This window comes from Heloderma suspectum, chromosome 2 (genome assembly GCF_057233095.1).
Source record: "Heloderma suspectum isolate Gila_16-S chromosome 2, 16-S_ref, whole genome shotgun sequence".
Lineage (NCBI taxonomy): Eukaryota > Metazoa > Chordata > Lepidosauria > Squamata > Helodermatidae > Heloderma > Heloderma suspectum.
Genome location: NC_139459.1, coordinates 174,248,440 through 174,273,444, shown reverse-complemented (window position 1 = coordinate 174,273,444; position 25,005 = coordinate 174,248,440). Strand labels below are relative to the sequence as shown.

The following is a 25,005-nucleotide window of genomic DNA, read 5'->3' as shown; positions in this document are numbered from 1 at the left end:
GACGGGACATGCCAGTTTCAAAGATGGCCGCTTTGCCTGGAACCTGGTTGTGCAGTTTCTCGAAACGGAGGAAGCGGCGGTCTTTTTTTCTTTGTTTTTAAATCCTTTCTCCTCCCTCCCTCCTTCCAGTTTCTGACATGGCCATTGCGACGTCAATGCCTCCAGGATCACGTGATAAGGAAACGCTCTCTGCCTCCTCTCTGTGGTCTTGCGGAACTAGTCTGGGCAGGTGACTGTGGTGTTTACCGTGCAGAGAACTGGACTAGATGTAAATAAGGTGGGGAAGGCAGAGGAGGGCAGGGGGGCCCACGGGTCAGGCGAAGACAGGAAAAGGGGGTGAAGCCAAACAGGTGTTCAGATTTGGGATCAGGAAAAAATCAAAGTGACAGATTTTTTAAATCCGAATTAAAACGGACTGAATTGGTGTGCCTGCGGATGTGGGGAGGCAGGAAGAGGTTGGGGGCTCTGGCTGTAGCCCTGTGGGTTTGGGGGGTGTCAATGAAGACACTTGCTGGGGTTTATAGTAGAGAGCTTCATAGCAGAGAGGGAGACTGGAGGAGAGAAGAGACTGGAGGAACCCAGTAGTACAGGATGTGGTACAATAATAAGACTAGGGGAAAGTTGAGAGGGATCCAGTGGAGAAGTGAGCCATTTCAGAGCTGGCTGGCTGGCTGTAGGGAGTGGGAGTAGGCACTGGGTCAGGATCTGGGGTCAAGGGACAGTATGAGAGCCCTGTGATAACTGAATCTGGAAAGGAAGAGATGTTCTTGTATATGGAGACAGAAGGCTGACAGTAACTGGAATCAAACAGGAGTGACACAGGATGGACTCTATAGGAGAGGTGGGCAACTTGTAGACCAACAACATCTAGAGGGCTACAACTCCCATCATCCCTCACTATTGGCTATGCAGGCTAGGGCTGATGGGAGGTGTAGGCCAAGAATCTGGAAGGCCACAAATTGCCCACCTCCAGTCTATAGGGTGGAACAGGGATTTATGGGGTATAACAAACTGAACAGAAGAGCATTGGGGCTGGCTGCCTTTCCTTTGGTGTTGCTCCTTTGCATTGATTTCTGCTCCTGACTTATTTCTCTTCCCATCACGTTGGACAGCAGAGGACAGAAACAGACCACCCCTGTGTGCCTGCCCCAGTTGAGGGGTGTCCTGCGGGGCTCATCATGGCACAGCAACGTGGGGTCAACAGCCTGCGCTTCAACCAAGATCAGAGTAAGTCAGGTCCTTCTACCAGATCTCCAGCTCAAATCCTCCAGTCTGCTTTTACAAGAAGAACCCCAATGTAGGTTCTCCAAAAAAAGAAAAGAAAAAAAACAACCCAAGGTTTCCTGGCTGATAAGGACTTGTGCTGCATGTCCAGCATGTGAGAGCAGTCTGTGCTGAGTGCTTATTGATGTGGGAAAACACTCTGCAGCTGCTCAGAGACCTGCTGGATCACTGTGATTGTTCTAGGGCTGGGCCCTAGCATTGGTAGCAAGTTGAAGGGCTTCATCCTGCCTCAGTCTAAGCCCTGGAGTGCTATATTCAAATACAGGCTACGTTACAAGTTGGATCCACTCCCTCTCTCTCACAATAGGTTGCTTCTGCTGTGCTATGGAGACTGGTGTTCGGATCTATAATGTGGAACCGCTCATGGAGAAAGGGCACCTTGGTAAGAAATGGAGGATCCGAAAATGGGGTTGGGGGAACATCCATTTTCCCCTCCACCCTTGTGTGTGCCTTAAAAGTGCTTTCCTTTCTTTCTCCTTTTACCAGATCATGAACAGGTGGGCAGTGTGGGCTTGGTTGAAATGCTACACCGATCCAATCTGCTAGCTGTCGTGGGTGGAGGGGGCAACCCCAAATTCTCTGAGATCTCAGGTGTGTATCTCTCTCAAGGGAAAAGAGGGAGGCAGGGAGTCTAGTGAGTCAGGGCAAAAGGAGCCTTGCACTGTGATCCCTGGGTCTTCTTGCTTCAGCTGTATCACTGATATATAGAGAAGCAGCCACAACTGTTCAGTAATCTCCAGACAGGGAAAGGCTGTCTCCCCATTGCTTCTCTCTGACTCCCTTTTGTCCTAATGCTTCCCTTGTAGTCTTGATCTGGGACGATGCCCGTGAAGGGAAGGAGGGCAAAGACAAGCTGGTGCTGGAGTTCACCTTCACCAAGCCGGCACTGGCTGTCCGCATGAGGCATGACAAGTATGTAGGGGATTCATCCTGTTTCGCCTGGTTCCGGAGACATGTTGTTCACAGCAGAGGAAGAATTTGGATCTGGATGGCATGATCTCCTAATTTCTTGCAGTATATATACATATATTTGGGGTCCCCAAATCTAGATCTTGCACACAGGGAAATGCAGGTGTTATGCTTAAAGCCCAGCTGTCCATATTCTTGCCCTTGCATACAATGAGCCCTATGTAACAGGGTTCCCCGACCTCATGCCCTCCCAGGTTTTTGACTGCAACTCTCAGCATTCCTCACCATTGACCATGTTGATTGGGGCTGATGGGAGCTGGTGCCCTCAAAATGTCTGGAGGGCACCAGGATGGGGAAGTCTCCTGTATCAATTGACTTCCTTTGTTAAGCAAGAGGCCCAAACAGCAACAAGCATATAATAATAAAGCAGAAGTAACAAAAAATAGCAGCAGTCAACAGAGGGTGCAATCCTATGGGGATAGTTGGCCACCTCTGAACTTGGAGGTGGCCGACTATCCAATGCAGGGCAGAGTGCGGAGGGGATTTTCCCCTCTGCGCTCCAGCAGCCTTGCATTTGCGGCTAGACAGCCAATTTCACCTGTCTAACCAGGGTGCTTCAGAGCAGGGGGGCGGGAGGGGGAAGTCGGACCAGTGCATAGGTAGTGTCATATTGGCGCTTCCACAGTCCCCTCCCCTCCCTGCCCCCAGGAACGCCCCCTTTTCGGCCGCTCCACACTGCCGAGTGCTGAGCCCGGAATGACCCATGCCTCCTACAAGGCAGCAGGTGAAGAGCCTGGGAGCTGGATTTCTGGGAACCGAGCGTGGAGTGCTGGCTCTGAGCTTGGTTCCCAGAAACTGAAAAATGCGATGGCTGTCTAGATGCTGTCTAGCGGCTATAGGATTGTGCCCTAAATTTTTTTAAGTCGCACAATAACATATCAGACCACAGTAGAAGGCATACATTATTTCCTGATTTTGACAGCAGCTGAAGCAAAGAAGGCATCTTAACGGACTTCCCCCAAGACTCTACTGGCTATTAAAAGTTTGATTTTGAGGAATTTTGTCAAGGTTGGGCAATAGCAATTCCACCCTGAAGTTTGTGTGCCATTCTAAAACAATGCTAAACATTTTTACCTTTATTTTTAAAGGAGCAATGGAGTAGGATACGAGGGGCAGAAGGGGATGTATGGGTAAGGAGAACATGACTAGTCAGGCTAGTGAGGAAGGGGAATATAGAGTGCCAAGTCACAGATGTTCTATCCACATAAGGCTATCTGCACCTTGTTCAATCCTATTTTTACAAACAATCCTATTTTTCCAACTGTAGGGGCTAGGAACTTGGTATGTGTGTGTTTCAGTGATTTTTGTTCCCCTACCAGTGCTAAGAATAAGATCATCTTTTATTCTGCATGTTCCAGCCTAGAGGCATAGCCAGAAACTTTAGATTTTTGAACCTGTGTCTGCCAGGATGAAATCTATATGCATCATACTCTGGGATCAAGGGTTCTCACAGCGGTCCTCCATGGCTGCAAAGGGAATGACGTTTGTAGATGTTCAGAACTGTGTGCCATAGCCAAGGCAGCAACATTCTTCAAGGCTAGCTACACCCTTTGCAGATAGGGGTGTGTGTGTTTGTGTGTGTGTGGACATGGAGAGGGAGAGTACAAAGTATGGTGGTCAAGGCTGCCCCTGTTCACTTAGTTCTGTGCTTTTCTTTTCTCCTCCCCTTCCAGGATAATCATTGTACTGCGGAACCGGATCTATGTCTATTCCTTCCCAGACAACCCCAGTAAGCTGTTTGAGTTTGACACCCGGGACAATCTCAAAGGTATGAACTCCCTCCCTCCCACACACATCTCATTTCCAGTGCAGTCCCTTTGATGTTCTCGTGAGAATGAAGTCCAGCTGTGACTGATGCCTCTCTGATTTTTGTTTGGTTTCTCTCTCCCCCCCCACCCCCCCGGGCAGGACTCTGTGATCTCTGTCCCAGTTTGGAGAAGCAGCTCCTGGTTTTTCCTGGGCACAAATGTGGCAGCTTGCAGCTTGTGGTGAGTGTGTTAGGAGGAAAGGGTGGGGTGGGGGGATGACACATGGGAGAACCACCAGTAGCCCCTTCCTTGGACAGGGCTGGCTTGTTACTACCATGGCTTCATGCATGCTTTCATATTTCACTCCAAGTGAGGCTGCAGTGTATGCAGAGCGGCGTTTTGAATATGCAACCCCCGCTTAGGGGTTGTCATGCCATGCGAACCCAGTGAGCGTGGGTTAAGCGAGGGTTAAGGAACCCTCACATAACCCACGGTCTGTTAAATAACCCGCGACAAGCCATGGCGTGTCATCTGAACCAGGGCAATGAGTGCCAATACTAAGCGCCTTTCCAATCCTGCAAGAAAAAACGACAGCCCTGCCCCATCCAGTACCAATGGTAACATGTCCCATCACAATTTAATACTGGGGTGGAGATTAACAGCATTATCATCATTACTCAAGTAGGTTGTAAGTTCCTTCAGGCAGAGACCTGCTCTGTTTTGTTTCTGTACACTGTAAGCTTGCAGGCAGACCATCTTCTTGACTCAATTATTGTACAGGTTTTTTTTTGTTCATTTACAGATTGTAGCATTGAAGCACTTTATTCTTGGAAGCTCTTCAGGATAGAGAACTGTCTTTTTCTTCTTTTTTTCTTATTCTTTTTTATTTTTTAAATTTACAATATCGTTTATCACAGAACAGCAAATGCAACTGCAAAAATGAGAATATCTTAATACCATCAGTTAATAACTTTTCTCAATTCAACACTTCTTATTCTTTCCAATCAAACTTACATTGTAATCAATTATAGCTGTTAAACCACTTCTAATACCTTTTTCCCTTTATTCCCAGTACTTATTCTTTGGTCACCTTTTGCGTAGGTCTCCTTTTGCCCTCATTGAGGGTGCAATCCTGTGCAGGTAGGCGGCTGCCTCCGAATCGGAGGCGACTGCCTATCCAATGCAGGGCAGGAGAAGCATGGAGGGGTTCATTTCCTCCGCACTGCTCCTGCCCTGCATTTGCGACTCGACAGCCGCTTTCTGCTGTCTAGCTGTGGGATAGTGGAGCGGGAGCGGAGGCTGCTGGACAACACATTGGATGTGTCGTACCCGCATTTCCGCCCGACCCAGAACGCCCCATTTCAGCCACTCCACGCTCCTCTTGTGAGCATGGGGCTTCAGGCAGCACAGAATGTGGGGAAGGTCGGTTCCTGGAAAACAAGATATCCTATGGCCGTCGAGCTGCTAACTAGTGTCCATAGGATTGCTCCCTTACAGAGTTAATAACTGTTGTAAAGGAAGCACAATAGAAACTTCTGAGTAGGTGGGACCTTACTCCTTCAGGGCTTCACCTAATACATCCAAATTATAGCCAACATTGTTGGAAGGGGCGTGGTCACCCTGGTTCATATTTTCATCTTTGGTGGGAATGTTCTACAGTGCGGGAGTTTTGGAACATGGCAGCTGATTACTCTCAGGAATTTCTTCACGTTAGGCCACTGGTAACTCCTCAAGCAATGCTTCTTCATCGTTTTGAACCTAATGATCCTGGATTCCTGCATAAAGACTTTTTTTTAGCAATTGTATACCGCTGCAAAGTTATGTACAGCATGCAACTAGGAGTCCCCAAAGCAACCAACTAAAGAGCAGTGGATTAATAACATTTGGGAGGCTATGAATATGTATAAACTTACTCAGCAAGTGCAGCGAGGAAGGAATCCTAACTTGAAGAATGATATTATGGCGCCATGGTTTCCATTCATTTCCTGTGTGGAGGCACTTCAAACTCTTGATAAAGTTCCAGCGAAGTACAGTTGCCTATATTTTTTCTGATGAATACGCACAAACACACAAAGTGACACTTTTACATGCTCCTTTTATATGTTGTAGAACTTGTATTTTTACTTTCATTAGATATTGAACTCCCACTTAGGACAGTTTATTGTAGATGTCCCATAAGCATATCTGTTATAGACTAAGATTTATAATTAGTGAATTCCTTTGTTTCTTTAGTAATTTTGATCTATTATTATGTACATTCTTCTTCTTTCTGTTGCCTTTATTTTGTTAACCTTATTTTGAAATAAAATAAAATTTCATGAGGGAAAAAACCCCTCTGTAAAATGGGCATATCAGTACTTGGGTAGGGTGTGAACAGGGCTGCCTATGCTTGGAGCTGGAACAGTTTGGAATCCTGTGTTCTATGCCATGAAAAGCAATCAGTTATATCTTGTGCAAATGAAGCAATTTGCCTATATATGGTCTATTCGACGGAGATGAGCAAAGAGCTATGCAAGGGTGCTGGTTGCTCCACTCCCCACAATGGCAAATCTTGCTCTCTCCAATCCCAGTACCGCCACCTGCCAAGCTTCTGAAATTTCTACCATGCAGTGCCCTGTTGGGCTTATGCTAGCAGCAATGAGGCAGCTAGAAGCTTCCTTTAAAAGTAAAAGGTAGGCCGAGGTTTGCAGGGGACTACATTCCTTGTGCTTCCAATGCACAACCGTAGATTGGAAGCAGCCCTGAGTGTTGCATAGTCGTATTTACAGGTGTTTAAAGTTTGGTTTGTTAGGTATATTTTTGGATACATATGTTCATAACGTTTATGTTCTGGTAAATACTTCTAAAAACTTTTTAATGACAAATTTCGTTTGGTATTTAATTAGCATTAGACTTTGAGCATGTCTTCTGTTGTATTATGATTTATTCTTTCTACTCCACTTTCTATGTATGTAGTTTATATGTTTATAATGCCCCTGAGGATTTTTTTCTGACACACATTGGGCCTGGACAGAGTTTCTTTTCTAGCCAAACCATGGTTTGGCCAAGTGCACCCACACCTTGGACTTGCAGGCTCCCCCTCCCTCCTCCCCTCATGTGATCAAACTAGGAAGTCAGAGTTGGAGTACATCTGAATTGGGCAAACCATGGTTTGCTGCAAACCAGTATTGGAAACCACCTTAAAACCTTGGGTTTTAATTCTGGCTCGTACGTGAATTATGGCTTGTTCAAACCAGAGAGAAAGTGAGGGTGCACCAGGGGTGTGGGGAACGCGCAAGCATGTGGCATGTTTTCTTTCCTTGCAAACCATGGTTAGGAGGATGGGGGTGATGATCTGTCTACACCAGCCTCTGAATCAGGACACGCTTTTTCTTTTGATTTTTCCCCACTGTAGGATCTTTCCAGCACCAAGCCTGGTACCTCCTCTGCCCCGTTCACCATCAATGCCCATCAGAGTGAGATTGCCTGCATCTCTCTCAACCAGCAGGGCACCGTTGTGGCCTCTGCCTCTAAGAAAGGGACCCTCATCCGCCTCTTTGACACGCAGACCAAGGAGAAGCTGGTGGAGCTCAGGAGAGGAACCGACCCAGCAACTTTGTATTGGTGAGAATTTCCCCCTGTCCTAAGCACACACAGGTCCTCCTCACCCACAGCCTGCACCCGGATGAGGAATGCTGCAGCCACTCACTTCTGCCCCATCCCTCTATAGTCCTGTTGCTCAGCCTCCACCTTGTCTGGTGTTGTGAAGCAGCAGGTGGAGAGGAGGGTGGGCGAGAGAGAGCTGGAGTGCTGCAGCCTCTCAGTATTTTGGAGCATTTAGAGCGTAGGGCACTGTCTCCGGGTGAGGCGCTGGCAATCCTATTATTGAGTATTAACGTGGCGTTCTTGGAGAAGCAACACCCTGCACTGGAGATGTGGCAAAGCACAGAAAGCCGGCAAAACATAGCTAGGGGCGTTCACACATAATGACAACCCACGATTTAACAACAGCCCATGATTCAACTGCAAGCCATACTCAGCCCATACTCAGGGCTGTTGTTCCGTGTGAACCAGGCCTATTAGTCTTGTGCTCTTACGTAAGTCATTACTCAAGACCACTCCAGCTGATGGATGTACCGCTGACAAATGCAGAGTCTGTGCTCTATCCTAGCAGTGTTGTCATGCTGTGGATCGCCTTACTGCAGACCTCTGCTGGTCCCCCGACTACAGTTGGAGGACGACTACCTCAAAGGATTTGTCATTCAAGAAGAGCATGAGTTTTAAAAGGCTATTGTTAAAGAATAACAAATCCAGTTCTTCTGAACACATTATGGGGTCAGATATTTCTCTGTTGCTTCAGCATCCAGCTCCGCAGTGGTCTCTTTGCCTGCCCCTCCACCTCCTGCCCTTCTTCTGGTGGATTTGCTGTTTAGTGGAAGGGGGAGTTCATCACCCAGGAAAACCTGAAGTGTCCGATCGCTCTTCTTTTCTCCCCCACAGCATTAACTTCAGCCACGACTCTTCGTTTCTCTGTGCCTCCAGCGACAAAGGAACCGTCCACATCTTTGCCCTAAAAGACACCCGCTTAAATCGCCGTTCAGCGTAGGTAGCAGGGCCACACTCTCAAGGGCGGGCAGCGGGAGTGTCACGGCCTGCGCCATTCTGACCCTCTTCCTCCTTCCCGTCTCGCAGACTGGCACGTGTGGGAAAGGTCGGGCCCATGATAGGCCAGTACGTGGATTCTCAATGGAGTCTGGCCAGCTTCACTGTGCCAGCCGAGTCTGCTTGCATCTGTGCGTTTGGCAGGAACACCTCCAAGAACGTCAACTCGGTCATTGGTGAGTGGTGCTGACGGGTGGCTGCAGATGACTATTTTGCCCTCTCTGGTCACTTGAAAGGTTACTGCGATATGGATTAAACCGTGCCCCACGGCCAGCCCTGCTGTTAGGTATGGTGAGGCAGCCTGCCTCAGGTGGTGGATTTTAAAAATTGTTGTTGTTGTTGTTGTTGTTGTTGTTGTTGTTATTAATATATATTAAATAATATATTTAATAATATATTTTAATATATAATAATTTTAATATATAATATATAATCTATGATAGTATAATATAAAAATAATATGCTTTTGATAATTATTCAATAGGTTTTTTTAATAATAAAGAGCCACAAATTGCTAATCATTTTAAGATTATTATTAGCACCTTTTTACCATCATGGGAGGCACCACTTTGGATTTTCTGCCTCAGAATCTCTATTGAATTCTTGAGTTTGGGCTATTGGACATTATGGAAATGTAATAAATAAAAATAAAGGGTTTAACTGTTGTGAACCACCCAGACAGCTTTGGCTATTGGGCGGCATAGAAATGTAATAAATAAATAATTCTTGGTCTCTCCCAAGTGTCTCAGTTCTATTTCTACTCTTACAGCAATTTGCGTGGATGGCACGTTCCACAAATACGTCTTCACCCCAGATGGCAACTGCAACCGTGAGGCCTTTGATGTCTACCTGGATATATGCGATGACGATGACTTTTGAGCTCAGTAAAGCCCACTGGGAGGCAGGCCAAAGCCTGCTGAGCTCCAGGGCAATTTGGCAGCACTGCTTAGTCATGGGCATTCTGAGGACCCAAGTTGGGAAAAAGAACAAGGCATGCTGGGAACCCTGCTGGACTCTTGTAGCAGGATGGGATAGATACCCAGAGAACACCTTGATTCTTGATTTCTCTAATGCTGCCACCCCAGGTGTGCTGTTTTGACTGCTGCCTTTGCCTGGTTACCCAATTCATGTGGGACCAGTGAGAAGGCCCAGAAGGTTGAGTTTCTGGAGAGAGCACTTCTCCGACCTCAGCCTGCATTTTGGAAGCTGGGCGAGGCAAGATCCTTGCTTCCAGCTACATCTGGATGTTCCCAGCTCTTGACAGACATTTTTGTGAGGAGAAAAGGTAGAGCTTTCATTAAAGTTCAGTGCAAATGCTTCTGGTTTGCTTTATTGACCATCTGTGATTCAGAGAAAGGGTGGGGGACAGAGGCTAAAGAATTAGAAAGGGAATGTATGAGTCTGGACATAACCTAGTTGGAGTGGTAAGAAAAGAATACTATTACTCACCTAATTGGGTGGGTGGGTCATTCATAAAGTATGTTATGTGTCGGTGGGGAGGGAGTGAATAATCACTTTGTGCTGAGGGAGGGAGGAAGTATTGTGTGAGAAGGGATGTTGCCATTTAGCGTATCATTAATCAGCACTGTTGGATACACTTCCTAATAGTGTACCTATTGGGGATAGCAAAGAACTCCAAAAGGATCTTTCTCCAAAGTGGCATTAGAATGGCAAATGTGGTTCATTGCAAGCAAATTAATGTACACGGGCACAAAATACTGTAACGTCGCATACATGCGGAAGTTGTATGTCAGTCAGCTGGCAATGACTGAACAGAAAGGAGAACTTGGGTACCAGTGGATGGTGTGATAAAAACAACGACCCAATGCGTGGTTCTTGTGAAAACGGAAAACTCCATGTTGGGGATCTTTAGGGAAGTAACCTAAAATAAAACTGCTGGCATCATGATGTACTTATTCAACCACACTTGGAATACTGTGTGAAGTTCTGGTCACTGCACCTCAAAAAGGATATGGTAGAGCTGGAAGAGGTGCAGAAAAAGGCAGCCACAATGATCAAGGGGCTGGAGCAACTTCCTATGAGGAAAGGTTACAACATCTGGGACTGTTTAGCTTAGAGAAAAAGGTGAGTAAAGGGGGGCATGACAGAGGTGTATAAAATTATGCACAGTGAGAAAGTGGACACATTTTTCTCCCCCATAAATACTAGAAGCCCTGGTCCTCCAATGAAGCTGAGTGGTAGGAAATTCAGGTCAAGTAAACAGACGTACTTCTTTGCGCAGCGCTTAAGCCTTAAACTACAGAATGTACTTCCGCAGGATGTAGTGACGTCTATTGATTTGGATGGCTTTAAGAGGGAGTTAGGCAAATTCATGGAGGAGAAGGCTATCAATGGCTACAAGTCCTGATGGCCGTACATGACCTCCAGCATTGGAGGCAGTGTGTCTCTGTATGCTAGTTGCTGGAGAACACTAGCAGGAGAGTACTGTTGCGCTCATGTCCCACGTGCAGGCTTCCAACAGCTGAAATCTCTAGGCTTGTCAGGGGACTGGAAGATGAAGGCCCCGGAAAAGGCCTGAGGTGCTCCCTTGCATAGCACAACATTCAACATTAAAAAGCTGCCTGGGCCTTTCTGGAGGAGAAGGCAGAGCTGGAGCGGTGTGGCACCATGACTGTGCGCATCCCACATTTTATGTTGGGCCAACTTGGCCCTGGCAGCTGCTGGGGCAGCACAGGCTGCTGTTGAGCCAAGCCCAGCAGCAACAGCGCCCAAGCCCCTGCTTAATAACTAAACGGAGCAGAGGGAGCTAGAGATGCAGTTTCAGAACTGGATTAGTTGGAAAGGAGTGTGTGTATAAGAGAGGGTGTGGTGGGGGAGGGGGGAACGGGAGGAGGAAAAAGGGAATGGGCGGTGGGATTCAGAAAGGGTGTATGTGTGACTATAATCAGACATAGAGTTGGCTCGCTTCCTGCTGGAGAAATCTGCTCTGAATGGATTTCGTGTTCTTTGCCAGGGAGTCTCTGTCCAGTAGCTGGCTTTGCCTGTTGAGTTAGGCACTTTTAATTCTTGTTTTGTGCTTCTGAGACAGGTGGAGTCTAGATTGTGTTTGCATCGATGTTTGCTGGCCCGATACAGATGCATTGTTGACAGAAGACTTGTGAGCATATTGCTATAGGCGTACACCTTGGATTAACAGAGTGTTTACCCTTTGGCTTTGCCCCTTTATTGCTGGGCTCCAAGGTACCATGTGTGATGAAATTAGGCAATTTCTATATTCTCTGAGCTTTCAAGATTGGGCAATATTTGCATGTTGCTGAACTCCTAAATGCTGAAGTCACTGGTATTTCTCTTTTGACAAGTCTGTTTTAAAGATTTTAAAACAGTGAAAGAAGACAGAACATTTTGATAGAAATTTTGAGGCAGTGGGAAAGCCATTCCTGCCCAGGAACACACACACACACATGAAATTTGGGAGGGAATTAAAATGCAATACTTTCTTATCAAATCTAACTTTCTTTTCAAATCTAACGTACTGCTTTAAGAACATAAAATGTATCATGTGTAACATGGCACATAAAATTGTAAAGTTTATGGGAATTAGAAGTACAAAAGCCTTTTTATTTAAACAATCACACACAGTTTTGAGATGGAGACGCTTGGGAAAATGGGGCATGGGTGACAAATAAAATGAAAGTTGGAAATTAGAAGCATCAATTTATTATCAATATATAACATCCATTATATCACCAATATATCAATACTGTAGTAGATCAGCCTTCTCCAACCTGGCACCCTCCAGATGTGTTGAACTACATCTGGAGGGTGCCAGGTTGGTGAAGGGTGTAATAAATAAAGGGAGATAATGTAGGGTTAGAAAGCACATGTAGGCTGGGTTCACACATGATAAGCCAGAGTGCAAATTGAGTATGGGTTGAGTGTGAGTTGTCATTGAACTCTGGGTTGTTGTTGAATCATGGGATGTTGTGTTGTGTGAATCCATCTGCACTAACAAACCATGGTTTAACTATGAACAACCCACGAAGAGAACCCATGGTTTGTTGTTGGGTTGTGAACTGTGGGTTGTTCATGATTAATAAACCATGGTTGTGTGGCTCTGGCTTGTTATGTTGTGTAAACTGGGTAATAGAGTCAATATCAAGCAGAAACTATTTTGAGAGAGAGTGCACATGTGGGAGGGGAATATGCCCCCCTGTTCCCCCCCTTTATTTTCCCCAGCATTCAAATTTCTGTCCCCTTTCCACAGTTTATGTCTTACATGATGATCAGATGCATCTGATGATAACAGAGGGTGTAGGCCACAAAATGTCACCACAATAAATTTGCTTATGGTGCAGTCCTATGCGTGTCTAGTCAGGCAAGTCCCATGGAGTTCAGGACTGTAGCACTACCTTTAAGAAGGCTCTTCGTTTTTGTCTTTCAAGATCTGGCAGACGCATGATGTCACCCCCAGGCTCTACCTTGTGCCTCCCGGGCATTGCTAGGCTAGACACCTAATGTTATATTTAACCTATAACCTAATGTTATATTTAAATATGATTGGTCGTGCCGCAGTTTTGCTTTGGTCTCTTTCAGTGGAGAAGCAACAGTGGCTTCTGAACCCAGCACGCGGCACCGATTCAAAAGGCCGCTATAAGAGACCCGCGTGATCTTCAGCAGAATGCAGCACACAGTGTTGTGATCATAGCATGCCGCAAATGAGGTTTCTCCAAACTAGGAAAATCAACTAAACTCCTGCTTTAAAAAAAGAAGAAAAAAAAGTGTCCCAGGCAGTGGAGGCTGGTGGTCCCGACTTCGGTGGGGCTGTACATCCGTTCTGGGTTTCCGTCAGAACTCTAAAAGAGCTATCCAAGGTGCTGCGGCCAATCCCCAAATGGCTCATTCAAAGTTCTGACGGAAACCCAGAGCGGATTCACAACACCGCTGAAATCGGAGCCACCAGCCTCCATTGGTCCCGGGGCAAAGCGATGAATGCAACGGGCTTCCCAAAGGCGGCGCGCTCGTCCCTAGGACTCCATTCCCCACAGTGCCTCGCGGCCAGGCCAGGCACCGCGAGGCATTGTGGGGAGTGTAGTTCCTCCCCGCCCCGAGAGAGCGAAGATGTCCGAGGTGCGGCTGCCGCCGGTGCGGCCGCTGGATGATTTCCTGCTGGGCTCCACCCGCCTGGCTCCCCCGGACTTGCGAGACCTGCAGCGCTGGCACAACCGGGTCCTCAATAACCTCCTTTACTACCAGAGCAATTATCTGCTGGTGCTGGGCGCGGGGCTGCTGCTCGGCGGGTGAGTGGGTGCCACGGCGGCGGGCTGAGGATGCGGGGCTGCGCGCCCTTCCGAGGAGCGGGGCTGCTCGTGCAGGATCCGACCCTCCTTTAGCACGCCGACGGCGGGAGAGCGGGAATCGCCCAGAGGCTAAGCCTTACACAGGAGGCGGGCTTTCTGGGGGCGGGGGGAGTCACAGGAGGAAGGGGGTGTCTTTTAGAAATCGGAGTTCTAGTAAGCATCCTGGGGATGGGATACCGTGGAAGCGCTGCGAAATTCCTGTTTGTGCCATGCGTAGCGGGAAAGCAGAAGTGCAGGGGAGAGTTGCCCCCCCCCTTTTTTTTCTGCTCCTGTGTCTTTAACGTAGGATGTTGTTGTTCAGTCGTTCAGTCGTGTCCGACTCTTCGTGACCCCATGGACCATAGCACGCCAGGCCTTCCTGTCCTGCGCTGTCTCCCTGAGCGTGCTCAAGTTCATATTCATTGCATCCGTGATGCTATCTAGCCATCTCATCCTCTGCCGTCCCCTTCTCCTTTGGCCTTCTAACGTAGGATGGCCAGACGCAAAAGGGTTTAGGGCTCCTGTACCTTTAATAGCTTGTCATGCAAGCTGCGCCAGCGCCCTCCTATGCACGATTGATTAAGGGTGCAGGGGCTTCTTTTGCATTTGTCACAAGCGCGGCCCAAGACCTGGTTGATATACAAATGGTACTTACAAAACCAAAATGGTCAAACGTGGACAAATATGTGTGTGTGTGTGGGGGGGGTATTCTTATAGCGCTAACAACCACACGAATACAACCAAACACGGGTAAAAGTCTGTTTCAACTCTAACGCTTTTTCAAGTTATTTCCTTTTGGCTTCTTTGGGAGAGCTTCTGCTCGTGAGCTGCTGAGTGTTACTGGGCCCTGTGTCGGGCGTGTTTGTTGTGTGCGTTGGTATTAAGTAACCAAACTCGTGTTTTGTGGAGAAGCCTTTTTTTCTCAGGTTGTGATTGCTGTATGAGGCACGTGGTGCTTGTTTTTCTCTTTTGCACCTGACCGCTTTGGGGCTGGCATACAGAAAGTTAGAATGCGATGCTTTCTGGCACTGTTTCTCTCCAAGCCAGGAAATGTTTTGCCTGTTTCTCTTCTGTATGCGAAGTAATCGTTAAGGCATAGAAGCAGCAGGCGCATTAAAAACAAAGGAAAAGTTGGTGTTACAAGAGTGGAACACGCTCACATGTTTGTCTAGCCGGACAATGGATCACACTAGACACGGATAAGACTTCTGGATCAAAAAGTGCTTTATTACGAGACTCACAGGCACTTAACGAGAGTCACAGTCAGCAAAGTCACAGTCAGCAAAGGGGCAGAGAGCCCTGAATGTTCAGTGGGGCAGACTTTTATACAGCGAAATACGCCACATATAGGGAAGAACTCTAGCCACATTCCACTAGACACATCCTTGGAGGCATTTACACAGTCTGTTATCTGGAAAGAAGCTGGACTCTCTGGACAGGGTGGACCTTTGCCAGCTGCTGATACTGAGTTGCTGCACCGAGTACAATGCTCATCAGTGCGCAGCACAGGCTGTGAGCTGTGACTCCTTGGGGAGGAGCCACTGCTGACAGGCTGTAATCTGCTTCTTACAGTCTGTGGTGCCAAAACAAGGTGAGCTAGCACAAGCATCTGTTGAACACCTTATGCAGATGTCGACGGCATTCTTATAACCGCATTGCCATTTTGGGGTACACATAACACACTAGGGGTGAGGTTAAAGGACACTTTCCACAATGGCAACCCAAATACAGGGGGTAGGGCTTATATTGAGCTCAGGGCTTCATCCTGGAAGTTGTCCGTGTTAGAGTTCAGCCTAAGGTTGTGCCTACTCCCCCCTTTCTGTGCCTTGATCAGCTGCATCATTATTATTATAGGCACAGAAACCTTGTCACAGGGTTAGAAAACAGCATCCTACATTCATTCCAGGAGCATGTAAAGCAGTCATTTTCAGTGCCTCTGAGTGTGCGGATTCCATCTAGCCCCCCTCAAATGGGAGGCTGTATGTAGTTGCCTTGAGGAGACATTAGCCCTTACATCATCCTTTTTAGAAGTTAATGGTGCGATTCTATGCATGTCTGTCTACTCAAAAGTAAGTCCCATCATTGGTATAGTTCGGTAATTTTAGATCTTGGATTTAATGGATTTACGGGGAAAGCGTTCTTAGAAGAGTCTTACTCCAAAGTAATTGTCCATAGGATGGCAGCCTAAAACTGCAGTCTTATACACAAGTACATGGGAGTCCGCTCCATTGAACTCGATGGGACTTACTTCTGAGTAACCATGCAAAAGATTGTGTTGTAAGCATTGCTTCTGAGAACGTGAACGTTCTTTTGCTGGGGCTGGCTGAGGCCAGCCAGGTTCAGTCTTGTGTCTCCAGCAGAAGCCATCTTGGTTCCCCCAGGGCTCTCACACACTGGGTCTTCCCCTGTTGTTTATCTGCAGCATCTAGTTATGAGGTTTATTGCCTCTGGCAGTGGAGGTACCATTTAGCTATTGTGGCTCATAGCCGCTACTGACAGACCATTTCTCAGCTGTCCACAATTTGGTGCCCTGCATATGTGTTGGATTACAACTCCCATCCTCCCCAGCCAACATGGCCATTTGTGTCATTACTCTTAAAAAGCCATCAAATGGTGCAGTCCTATGCATGTCTGCCTAGAAGTAAGTCCCCTTGATGGTAAGGGGACTTACTCCCAGGTAAATTACTATAGGATTGCAGCCTAAGTTAGTGGTTTTCACCACTGGGTCTAGCTGGAAGGGAACCAATGAGTCATCCTGCTGCCCTGAGTCAGGATATCTTATTCCAGAGGTGAGCAACCTGCAGCCCTACTGCTATATGCGGCCCTTGTCCTAATTTCAGAAGCCCTCTGCATGTGATCAGTTCAGACCTCTGGCAAGAGCGATCTGTCCCTTCCCTGGCAGTCCGCTGGGTGGGAGGAAAGAGGGTGACAGACAAAAGAGGGGGGCAGAAAGAGTGAGAAAAGGTGTGACTTTTCGCTCTGGCCCTGCCCACCATGGCTTTCGCCCCACCCACATGCACCTCCTGACATTATCCATGTGGGAATGCAGCCCCCGACAGAAAAAACGCTGCCCACCCCTGTCCTTTACTTTTGTTAATGATGAGCACAAGGGTGTTACTTGCGGAAAGGTGCTGTTGGATGGCTCTGGCTTGGTTTCCCCCCCAATTTTACCTAACCCTTTTCTCCTCCTCGCAAGGGCTCGTTGATCTCCCTGCTGTTAGGACGTATGAGTACTTCCCTTGTTTGGCTGCATTTATACGCAGAGCTGTGAATCTAATCTAAAATGACAAGAAATTGTGTTTGTTTTTGCTATCTTGTGAGGCATCAATAAAAGGTAATCTTTCCAAGGTGGTTTATAAGTAACAACAAAGTATATTTTAAAAATCACAACGAGCAATAGTAATACGTGAAAATTCATCAGGATCCTTCCCGCACAGCAGATGGCAGTAGATGGCCTTATGTGGTAGTGGTAGGGAAATTCCAGCTAGAGCAGGCCCTGATGTCTTACTTTTCTACCTCCCCCTCTCCTGGAATTAGGAGATCCCAAAGGCGAGAGTAGACTACACAGAATGATGGATGAAATTCAGTGTAAGTTTTAAGTGCAAATTAGTGTCTAAAGGTAAAGGTGTTCCCAACCAGTCGTGTCCGACTCTAGGGTGCGGTGCTCATCCCCGTTTCTAAGCCGAAGAACCAGCGCTGTCCGAAGACGCTTCCGTGGTCATGTGGCCGGCATGACTGAACACCGAGGTGCACGGAACGCTGTTACCTTTCCCGCCGAGGCGGTACCTGTTTATCTACTTGCAATTTCTTGCTTTCGAACTGCTAGGTTGGCAGAAGCTGGGACTGAAGACGGGAGCTCACTCCGTCATGCAGCACTCGGGTCTCGAACTGCTGACCCGCCGACCTTCCAGTCTGCAGTTCAGCATCTTAACCACTAAGCCACCGCAGCCCCAAATTAGTGTCTACTGGTGTCTAAATTGTAAAAGGACCAGGTTCGTAGCATGGGAGCATTCCTTGATCCTTCTCAGTGATCCCCAAGTGGTGGAAGTGGCAAAAAGTGCATTTGCACGATTATGCTTGGTGTGCCACTTGTGATCCTTCCTGAGTCAGTCTGACTTGGCAGCTGTTATCCATGGCTTGGTTACATCACATTTAGACTACTGCAATGTGCTCTTCGTGGGGCTACCCTTGAAGAGTGTCTGGAAGTTTCAATTGGTATGAAATGCGGCAGCTGGGCTGCTTAAGCAGTGGATGGTATTGGGACCATGTTACGGCTGTGCTGAAAGACCTGCATTGGTTGCCAGTTGCTTTCCAGACTTGAAGGTCTTGGTTTTAACCTTTAAAGAACTAAGGGCGCAATCCTATGCATGTTTAGACAGAAAAAAGTCCTACAGCTCCCAGCATTCCTCAGCTAGCATAGCTGGCTGGGGAATGCTGGGAGTTGTAGGATTTTTTTTCTGTTTAAACATGTATAGGATTGCACCCTAAAAGTCTTAGGACCTGACTGTCTAAGGAGTCACCTGTCTCATTAGAGGACACCATTACCCACAGAGGCCCATCTGTCTGGCACCGGTGAAAGGGCTTTCTCCTGTGTTACTCCCAAGGTATGGGAAGGCCTCCCTCAAACACCACAATTGGCCCCCACTCTCTGGGCTTTTAGAAAGGGTGTAAAGTCACATCTTTTCAATTTGGTCTTTTAAATTATGTACTTTAAAAGTTTTACTGTTTTTAATGTTGGTGTCTGTATGGTTTTAAATTGTTATATACTGCCTTGATGGTTTTGTAGCAAATGGGGTGGTACAGAAAGGTTAACAATAAATAATAATCATAATAAAGGAAAACTCCATTTTGCCCTGAGGGAGGAGGGGAGAAATGGCCAGATTGTGCAACAGCAATTGCTTCTGTCATGGGATCCAGAATGGACTGCAATTAAGCCATGGATGGATGTGAGGCAGCCATGACCCCAAGTTCCCGTCTCTGGGCATTTTCTGGGCCAGATACTATCTTTCCACAGCTGTTGAGGTTCCCCTCTGATTATAAACTGTGGCAACGCTGATCTACCTTGTCATGTCAGCAAGGTATGTTGTCTCTCCACTGAATTGAAAATGGATTTTGAGATCCCATCCTGCCCCTCTCTTGCAGGTACTTCCGCCCCCTCCTGACTCCGCTGAGCGGTGCGCTTGTCACTCTGATGTTTCTGAGCTTCGTCTGGGTAGCCGAGAACAAGGCTCCTGTGCGACGCTTCCGGCGGAATTATCCCTGCACCTGCGTCCTTGCTATCCTTGGCTGTGCTTACTTTTTGGTGTCTCTCGTGGAAGGCTCTGCCACCTTTCTGTTTTTCATTGCCCTGCCCATAACGTGTGAGTCCTAAAAAAGGGGGGAGGGAGCAGTGTGGGTGAAGGAAGGCTGCACCAGTTGGTGCACCATAGATGCATCCAGGTTACGTGATGGTTGCAGATATTTTGTTTATTTTGTCATATGTTAATGTTTGCATGGAACTTGAGGTTCACCATAGAATACTTACAAGAACACATAAGCAGAGCATGATTTTGCGCGCATGGAATCTGTTCTGACATGGACACCTGAGGATCTTAGCTTTCACTTAAAATAAAAAAGCAGGTTTCTAGTCCTCATGTGGTTCAGATAAATCTGAAACCAGAGACCATGCCTACAAAAAGCTCCCATGCTCACGGGGTGGAGCGTCAGTGTCTACCTTTTGCCCTTCCCAGATGGGCTAGCTTGTCAAAAATATGCAGGTGGGGATGTTGTGGCTTCTGTATTTTGTGCTGGATCCTGCATTCTGCACAGAACTCCATGTGGGCAGGGGACAAACCTTCCTGCTGGCAACTGACTGGGTCTTCCTTTGCTTCAAACATCAAAACGAGTTGCATTACTACGTGGCTGGGGCGTGTGGAATTTGTGTATGTAGCTGCAGTTGGTTGGTTGCATTGTTCCTCCACCAGGATTGTGTATTAATCAACATTCCACTCTGTAAAAACCTATACTACTAGTAGGCTGCATCCTTCTGTTGCAGGAAAGAAATTGCTGCTGTCTTTTTATGTATGGGTGTGAGAATAAATGGGCTGTATTTAGTCCCATCATGCTAACATCCACACTAACTGGTTCTCGATTCTGTGATGTTTCCATGGTACAGGTAGGGCTATGTGTATGCTGTTCTGCAGAAGTACAAAAAGCCTGCATAATGTAACACTGATCACAGAGTTCATTTTCCAGGGACTCTCAGCTTTCAGTTAGAAAAAGAATGCAAGTCTTTAGGCATAGCGGTTGAAAAGATACACTTGGAAAAGTGTGGGCAGTGTTTTGTGAAATTTGAGAGCCATAGCTGAATAAGAATTCTAGGGATCACTGAGTGGGACTTCTGTGGTCTTCGTGGCTCATCCCTCTCCCGAGAATAAATAATGGGAAATAGTTTACAAATGCAGAATAAGCCATCCAAATTCTGAAAAATGATACACCCCTGCTTAATTCATATAACTGCAAAAATTGGCTCTTGTCACAGAACTTGAGCTGTTTTGCTGCAAGATACTGAGTTGTTTTGTTCGTTTTTAGGGCAGAGACCATAAAGACCAGTTCCTTGCACAAAAGATTAGGCCTGGCTTTCTCCCTGCTTTTCTCTTTAGCGATGGCCAGCTGTCCTACATCTCCTATGAAAGCTGGGGGCAGAGATGAAAGGGACACTCTAGCCTTGAATTTCTGCCCTGGATGAGTGTACTATTACTTGGTCTTTATTGCAGGTTCATCCATGATGGTTTCTTTGTGCTGTTGCGCTGCTGAGGGTTGGGAAGATTTTGATCCGACCTTTGTTGCTCCAGATGGATTGGACTAAAGCTCCCATCATTCCCAGCCTTCAGGTGGTTGGGGCTGATATGAGTTGTAGTCCAACCTGACTGGAGAGTGCCAAGTTGGGGAAGGCCACCCTATGCATTATATCATGCAAAAGCAGATGTACAAATTCTGTGAGAAAATATCTGCAGGAAACTTGGTTTGTCTTGGTTATTTTGGAGCTGCTCTAGCAAAGCAGCTTTGACAAAGGTGTAGAGAGAGAGAGACAAAGGGGACATTCTAGCCCCGTGTTTCTGTTCTGGAGGAAATAACTGATCCCTCCTGTGGGACTGGCTATAAGAACATCTATTTGTGGGAAGGGCAAGATCTGTAGCGGGAGAACGTAATGGCTTTCTGTTTCCACTGCTGTCTATATAAACCTCGCTTCTCTCCCCCACTTCCACCGCAGTGATCCTCAGCCATGCCTCCTTGCGTCTCCGTAACCTCAAAAACAAGATTGAGAACAAAATTGAGAGCATCGGACTCAAGCGCACACCCATGGGGCTGCTCCTGGAAGCTCTTGGACAGGAACAGGAAGCTGGATCCTAGACTGTCGCCATAATACTTCCTTTTGTTTGGAAATACTTTATCTACCTATATTCCTGTTATCTCTCCCCCCACCCCTGGCCTTTGTGCTTATCTGTTCACTTAACCCAATCTAGTGGCCTGGCTGTGAGCACATGTAAAAAATGCAATATCCTCTGGCTTAGAGCAGATAACCTGTGGAGCTCCCTGGCTCAAAGTTGCAATCCGTGAGACTTGAGAGCAAATAGGGTGGAATCAAGGCAGTATTTTCTGTCAGGACTCTTCCCTGTTTGGTTTTAGAGTATACAAGATAGGGAGAAGCAGCAAGTAAGATTAATGAAAGATGAGGCAGTATTTTTTTTTTAATGTAAAGTGTTGATCCGTGGGACTCCTAGCCACTTGATTAGAAAACCCTCCCATAAGCATCGTGGCCCGATACTAGAATGAAGAGAAGTCAGTCAGAAAATGTAAAAGGCAACGTTGTTCTAGTGTCCTAAGGGAGGCTGGCTTGTATGATGGTATTATTTCACATTTATATGGACTTTTGAATGCTCAAAGTGCTTCACACACAGTATCTTGCTATAATCAGTACAACTACCCTATTGTTTAGGTCAGTATTGTTCCTCTCTATATGGCAGTTAGAGGACTGAGGCTGATAGAGGGTGGCTTGCCTCAGCCCACCCACTAAGTTTCTGGCAGAGGTGAGATTCAAACAAGGGTCTTCTTGACCAAACTTATTCTCTTAGCTGCTGTATTACAACAGCTCTTCTATAGAATTTCTGGTCTCCTGATTTGTACAACAAGTGAGGTTTCCTGTTAGAGCAAGTTGGATTGTTTTGGCGGGAGAGGTGGCGGCAGCGGGCAATAGGAAGTCATTTTGAGGATCTAACCAAGCCTTAAAAGGCATAATGAAGGCTAGCAATCATTAACCCTGGAGGTCTCCCTTGAGGAGAAGGGGAAACTCCACAGTGCAGGCAGCCGACAAAGACCTATGTTGCAAACTATACATTCAGACTCAAAGGAGGAAAGTCCACCCTGGAGAACTCCTGTTTTGTAGGTACAGTTCTAGGGAAGCAGAACAGCCTTGCCCACTTCCAAATCAGGCAAAGTTCAAAATGTCCTCCCATAGCGTCCTCCATATTCAAGCTAGTCTATATTTAAATGGGCCCTATGTAAAATATCGGACGGACCAAACCTAGCATAGTGCGTAGTTCTGAGTAGTGTAAGAGATGTTGCCAAGGGATAGATAGCTAATAAATGAAGGAGCAAATAGATTCTAAAAGTATTGCCAAAAAAAAGAAGACAACTGTCAGAGCGATTTGGATACTGTACCTCTTCATCTCTTGATATACGCAAATAGTATTTATTTGGTATTTTGGCAGGAGTGGGGGGGAGAAAAGAACCAGTAATAAACCATTATGTACCACTTCTTGCTGGAAAAAAAGTTGACAAAGTGCTTGATAGGTAAAAGGGTATTTTTTCCAACAAAAACAGTGAAGCTTTCCCACAATGTTTTATAGTGGAAATGGCACTTTCTGGAAATACTGACTTTCTCTGAAGTACTTTCTCACTCCAAACACACAATAGACACAATCCATTAGACATCACTCACCATGTGTCCATCTCTTTACTTTGCTAGCATTGAAGCACTGGCACCTGCATGCATGGACTGACGCCAACTGAAAATTATTGCCCTTGGCACAATGTGGAAGTTTCCTGTCTAATGGCAATTGTGCCCTGGTGCTGTACTCATCAAGGGGAGAACAGGCATGTGTACGCCCAACCCTTCTTGTGGAAATCCAAGGAACTCAAGTGCACTGTTAAGTGCTTCAGGCTACCACCTTAAGCCAATCTTCCCCCACCTGTTGGACCATGGCTCCCCCAGCTAGCACAGTCCAGCACATCTGAAGAGCATCAGTCTGGGGAAGGCTGCCTTAAGTATACCTACTGAAATCAATGGGGCTTATTTCCAACTAAACAGGGCTATGTTTCAGCAATGGGCTCTAGGCATGACCTTCACTTGTTTGTGTTCAAAATATTTAAAGTATTGTTACTGTGGCACTGGATATTATTGAATGCAAATTTGCTCTAAAAAATGTTGCTCTTGCTCTTTGGAGCCTGAGCCTCACATACATACACAAAACCAGTGAAAGATGAGCTCAGTGTCTTAAATGCATGTAGATCTTTGGTTTGCCTGGGTTCATACAGTGAATATTCACATCAGGTGCAATAATGAGACAGACCTGGGACAGCACGAGTTACATTTGTCCATTAAAAAAGACCAATACAAGACCCAGCTACGTAAACTTATTTTGTCTACAATTTTTACATTTCTGCATACTCTTAGAAATAAAGTCTGGTGGTTATCATTGCATTGTTTTAGATGTATGCTCCATTTTTCTGCCTGCGTTGCTACAAAGAGTTTTCTTTACATCTCCAGCAACGGCATGGCACTTTACTTGGATTTCCAAAAAGTCCCACACCAAAGACCCCTGAGAAGCCTTAGCAGTCATAGGATAAGAGGGGTTCCCTTATGGATTGATAACTGGTTAAAGAACAGAAAGCAGTGAAAGGGAATAAATGGTCAGTTCTCACAATGGAGGGATGTAAATAGTGGGGTCCCCCAGGGATCAGTGGTTTTTTTAACTTGTTCATAAATAATCTGGAGTTAGGGGTAAACTATGGGGGGGCATATGTTTGCAGATGGCACAAAAATTATTTAGGGTGGTTAAAGCAAAAAGGGACAGCAAGGCGTTCCAAAAGGATCTCGCCAAACTGGGAGGATGGGCATTAAAATGGCAAATGGGGTTCAAAGTGATGCATGATGGGGCAAAAAAATCCTAACTTCATGAAAATACAGATGAGATCTTAGGGTTGTGGTTGCAGACAGCTCAATAAAAATGTCAGCCAAGTATGCAGCTCTTGTGAAAAGGGATCTTTAGGAAAGGAATTGATCTTTAGAGATCATGGATCTTTAGGAAATTGCTGGTATCATGATGCCTTTATACAAATCCATGGTACAACCACACTTCTTATACTGTGTACAGTTCTGGTCACTGTACCTAAAAAAGGATATTGTAGAGCTGGAAAGGGGGCGGAAAAAGGTAACCAAGATGATAAAGGGGTTGGAGCAACTCCCCTATAAGGAAAGGTTACAACATTTCGGGCACTTTAGCTTAGAAAAAAGGCAAGTAAGGGGGGACGTGATAAAGAGGTGTATAAAATTATGGTGAGAAAATTGGTAGGGAGCAGTTTTTTTCTCCCTCTTTCATAATACTAGATCCTGGATCATCTAATGAAACTAAATGGTGGGAGATTCAGGGCAGATAAAAAGTAGTACGTCTTCACACAGTGTACAATTAAACTATGGAATTCGTTACCACAAGTATTGAAGGCCACTAACTTAGACAGCTTTAAAAAGGCACTAGACAAAGTCATGGAGGAGAAGGCTACTAATGGCTACTGGTTGTGATGGCTGCACATTGACTCCAGCATCAGAGGCAGTATGCCTAGGTAGCCCAGTTGCTGAGGAACACCTCAAGAGGGTGGCATTGCATTCATGTCCTGCTGTGGGCTTCCCATAGACATGGGCCACTGTGAGCAGAATGCTGGACTAGGCTGGCTTTTGGTCTGAGCCAGCACTAAGAAGAGCTGTGTTCTTATGACAGGTCTATTGCGCCGTCCAATAGCAATCTCAG

The 25,005-nt window shown here is 46.4% G+C and overlaps 2 protein-coding genes across 7 annotated transcripts; both read left to right on the top strand.

The window, feature by feature from the left end:
• The first annotated feature begins 202 nt into the window (after nucleotides 1-202).
• On the top strand, nucleotides 203-9,960 carry WDR45 (WD repeat domain 45). 6 transcript variants are annotated; one of them, XM_084836214.1, is made up of 11 exons: nucleotides 203-229; nucleotides 1,116-1,227; nucleotides 1,592-1,666; nucleotides 1,771-1,875; nucleotides 2,091-2,196; nucleotides 3,927-4,021; nucleotides 4,162-4,241; nucleotides 7,396-7,604; nucleotides 8,481-8,582; nucleotides 8,673-8,818; nucleotides 9,412-9,960. In XM_084836214.1, exons 2-11 carry the CDS (start codon nucleotides 1,179-1,181, stop codon nucleotides 9,519-9,521), a joined length of 1,077 nt encoding a protein of 358 aa, XP_084692340.1. In that variant the 5' UTR covers nucleotides 203-229; nucleotides 1,116-1,178; the 3' UTR covers nucleotides 9,522-9,960. The 6 variants fall into 6 exon arrangements, with proteins under 6 accessions (XP_084692340.1, XP_084692338.1, XP_084692339.1 ...); XM_084836212.1 differs by having other exon boundaries at nucleotides 1,113-1,227; XM_084836213.1 differs by having other exon boundaries at nucleotides 203-268.
• A 3,749-nt stretch (nucleotides 9,961-13,709) lies between these two features.
• Nucleotides 13,710-23,688, top strand: PRAF2 (PRA1 domain family member 2). Its single transcript, XM_084836203.1, has 3 exons — nucleotides 13,710-13,900; nucleotides 19,082-19,299; nucleotides 21,192-23,688. Exons 1-3 carry the CDS (start codon nucleotides 13,722-13,724, stop codon nucleotides 21,329-21,331), a joined length of 537 nt encoding a protein of 178 aa, XP_084692329.1. The 5' UTR covers nucleotides 13,710-13,721; the 3' UTR covers nucleotides 21,332-23,688.
• The last annotated feature ends 1,317 nt before the right edge of the window (nucleotides 23,689-25,005 follow it).

Coding starts and splice junctions, on each gene's coding strand:
- WDR45 (XM_084836214.1), top strand. CDS start 1,179: ATGGCACAGCAACGTGGGGTCAACAGCCTGCGCTTCAACCAAGATCAG. Junction 1,876..2,090: donor CAAATTCTCTGAGATCTCAG/GTGTGTATCTCT, acceptor CTTCCCTTGTAG/TCTTGATCTGGGACGATGCC. Junction 2,197..3,926: donor GTCCGCATGAGGCATGACAA/GTATGTAGGGGA, acceptor CTCCCCTTCCAG/GATAATCATTGTACTGCGGA.
- PRAF2 (XM_084836203.1), top strand. CDS start 13,722: ATGTCCGAGGTGCGGCTGCCGCCGGTGCGGCCGCTGGATGATTTCCTG. Junction 13,901..19,081: donor GCGGGGCTGCTGCTCGGCGG/GTGAGTGGGTGC, acceptor CCTCTCTTGCAG/GTACTTCCGCCCCCTCCTGA. Junction 19,300..21,191: donor CATTGCCCTGCCCATAACGT/GTGAGTCCTAAA, acceptor CTTCCACCGCAG/TGATCCTCAGCCATGCCTCC.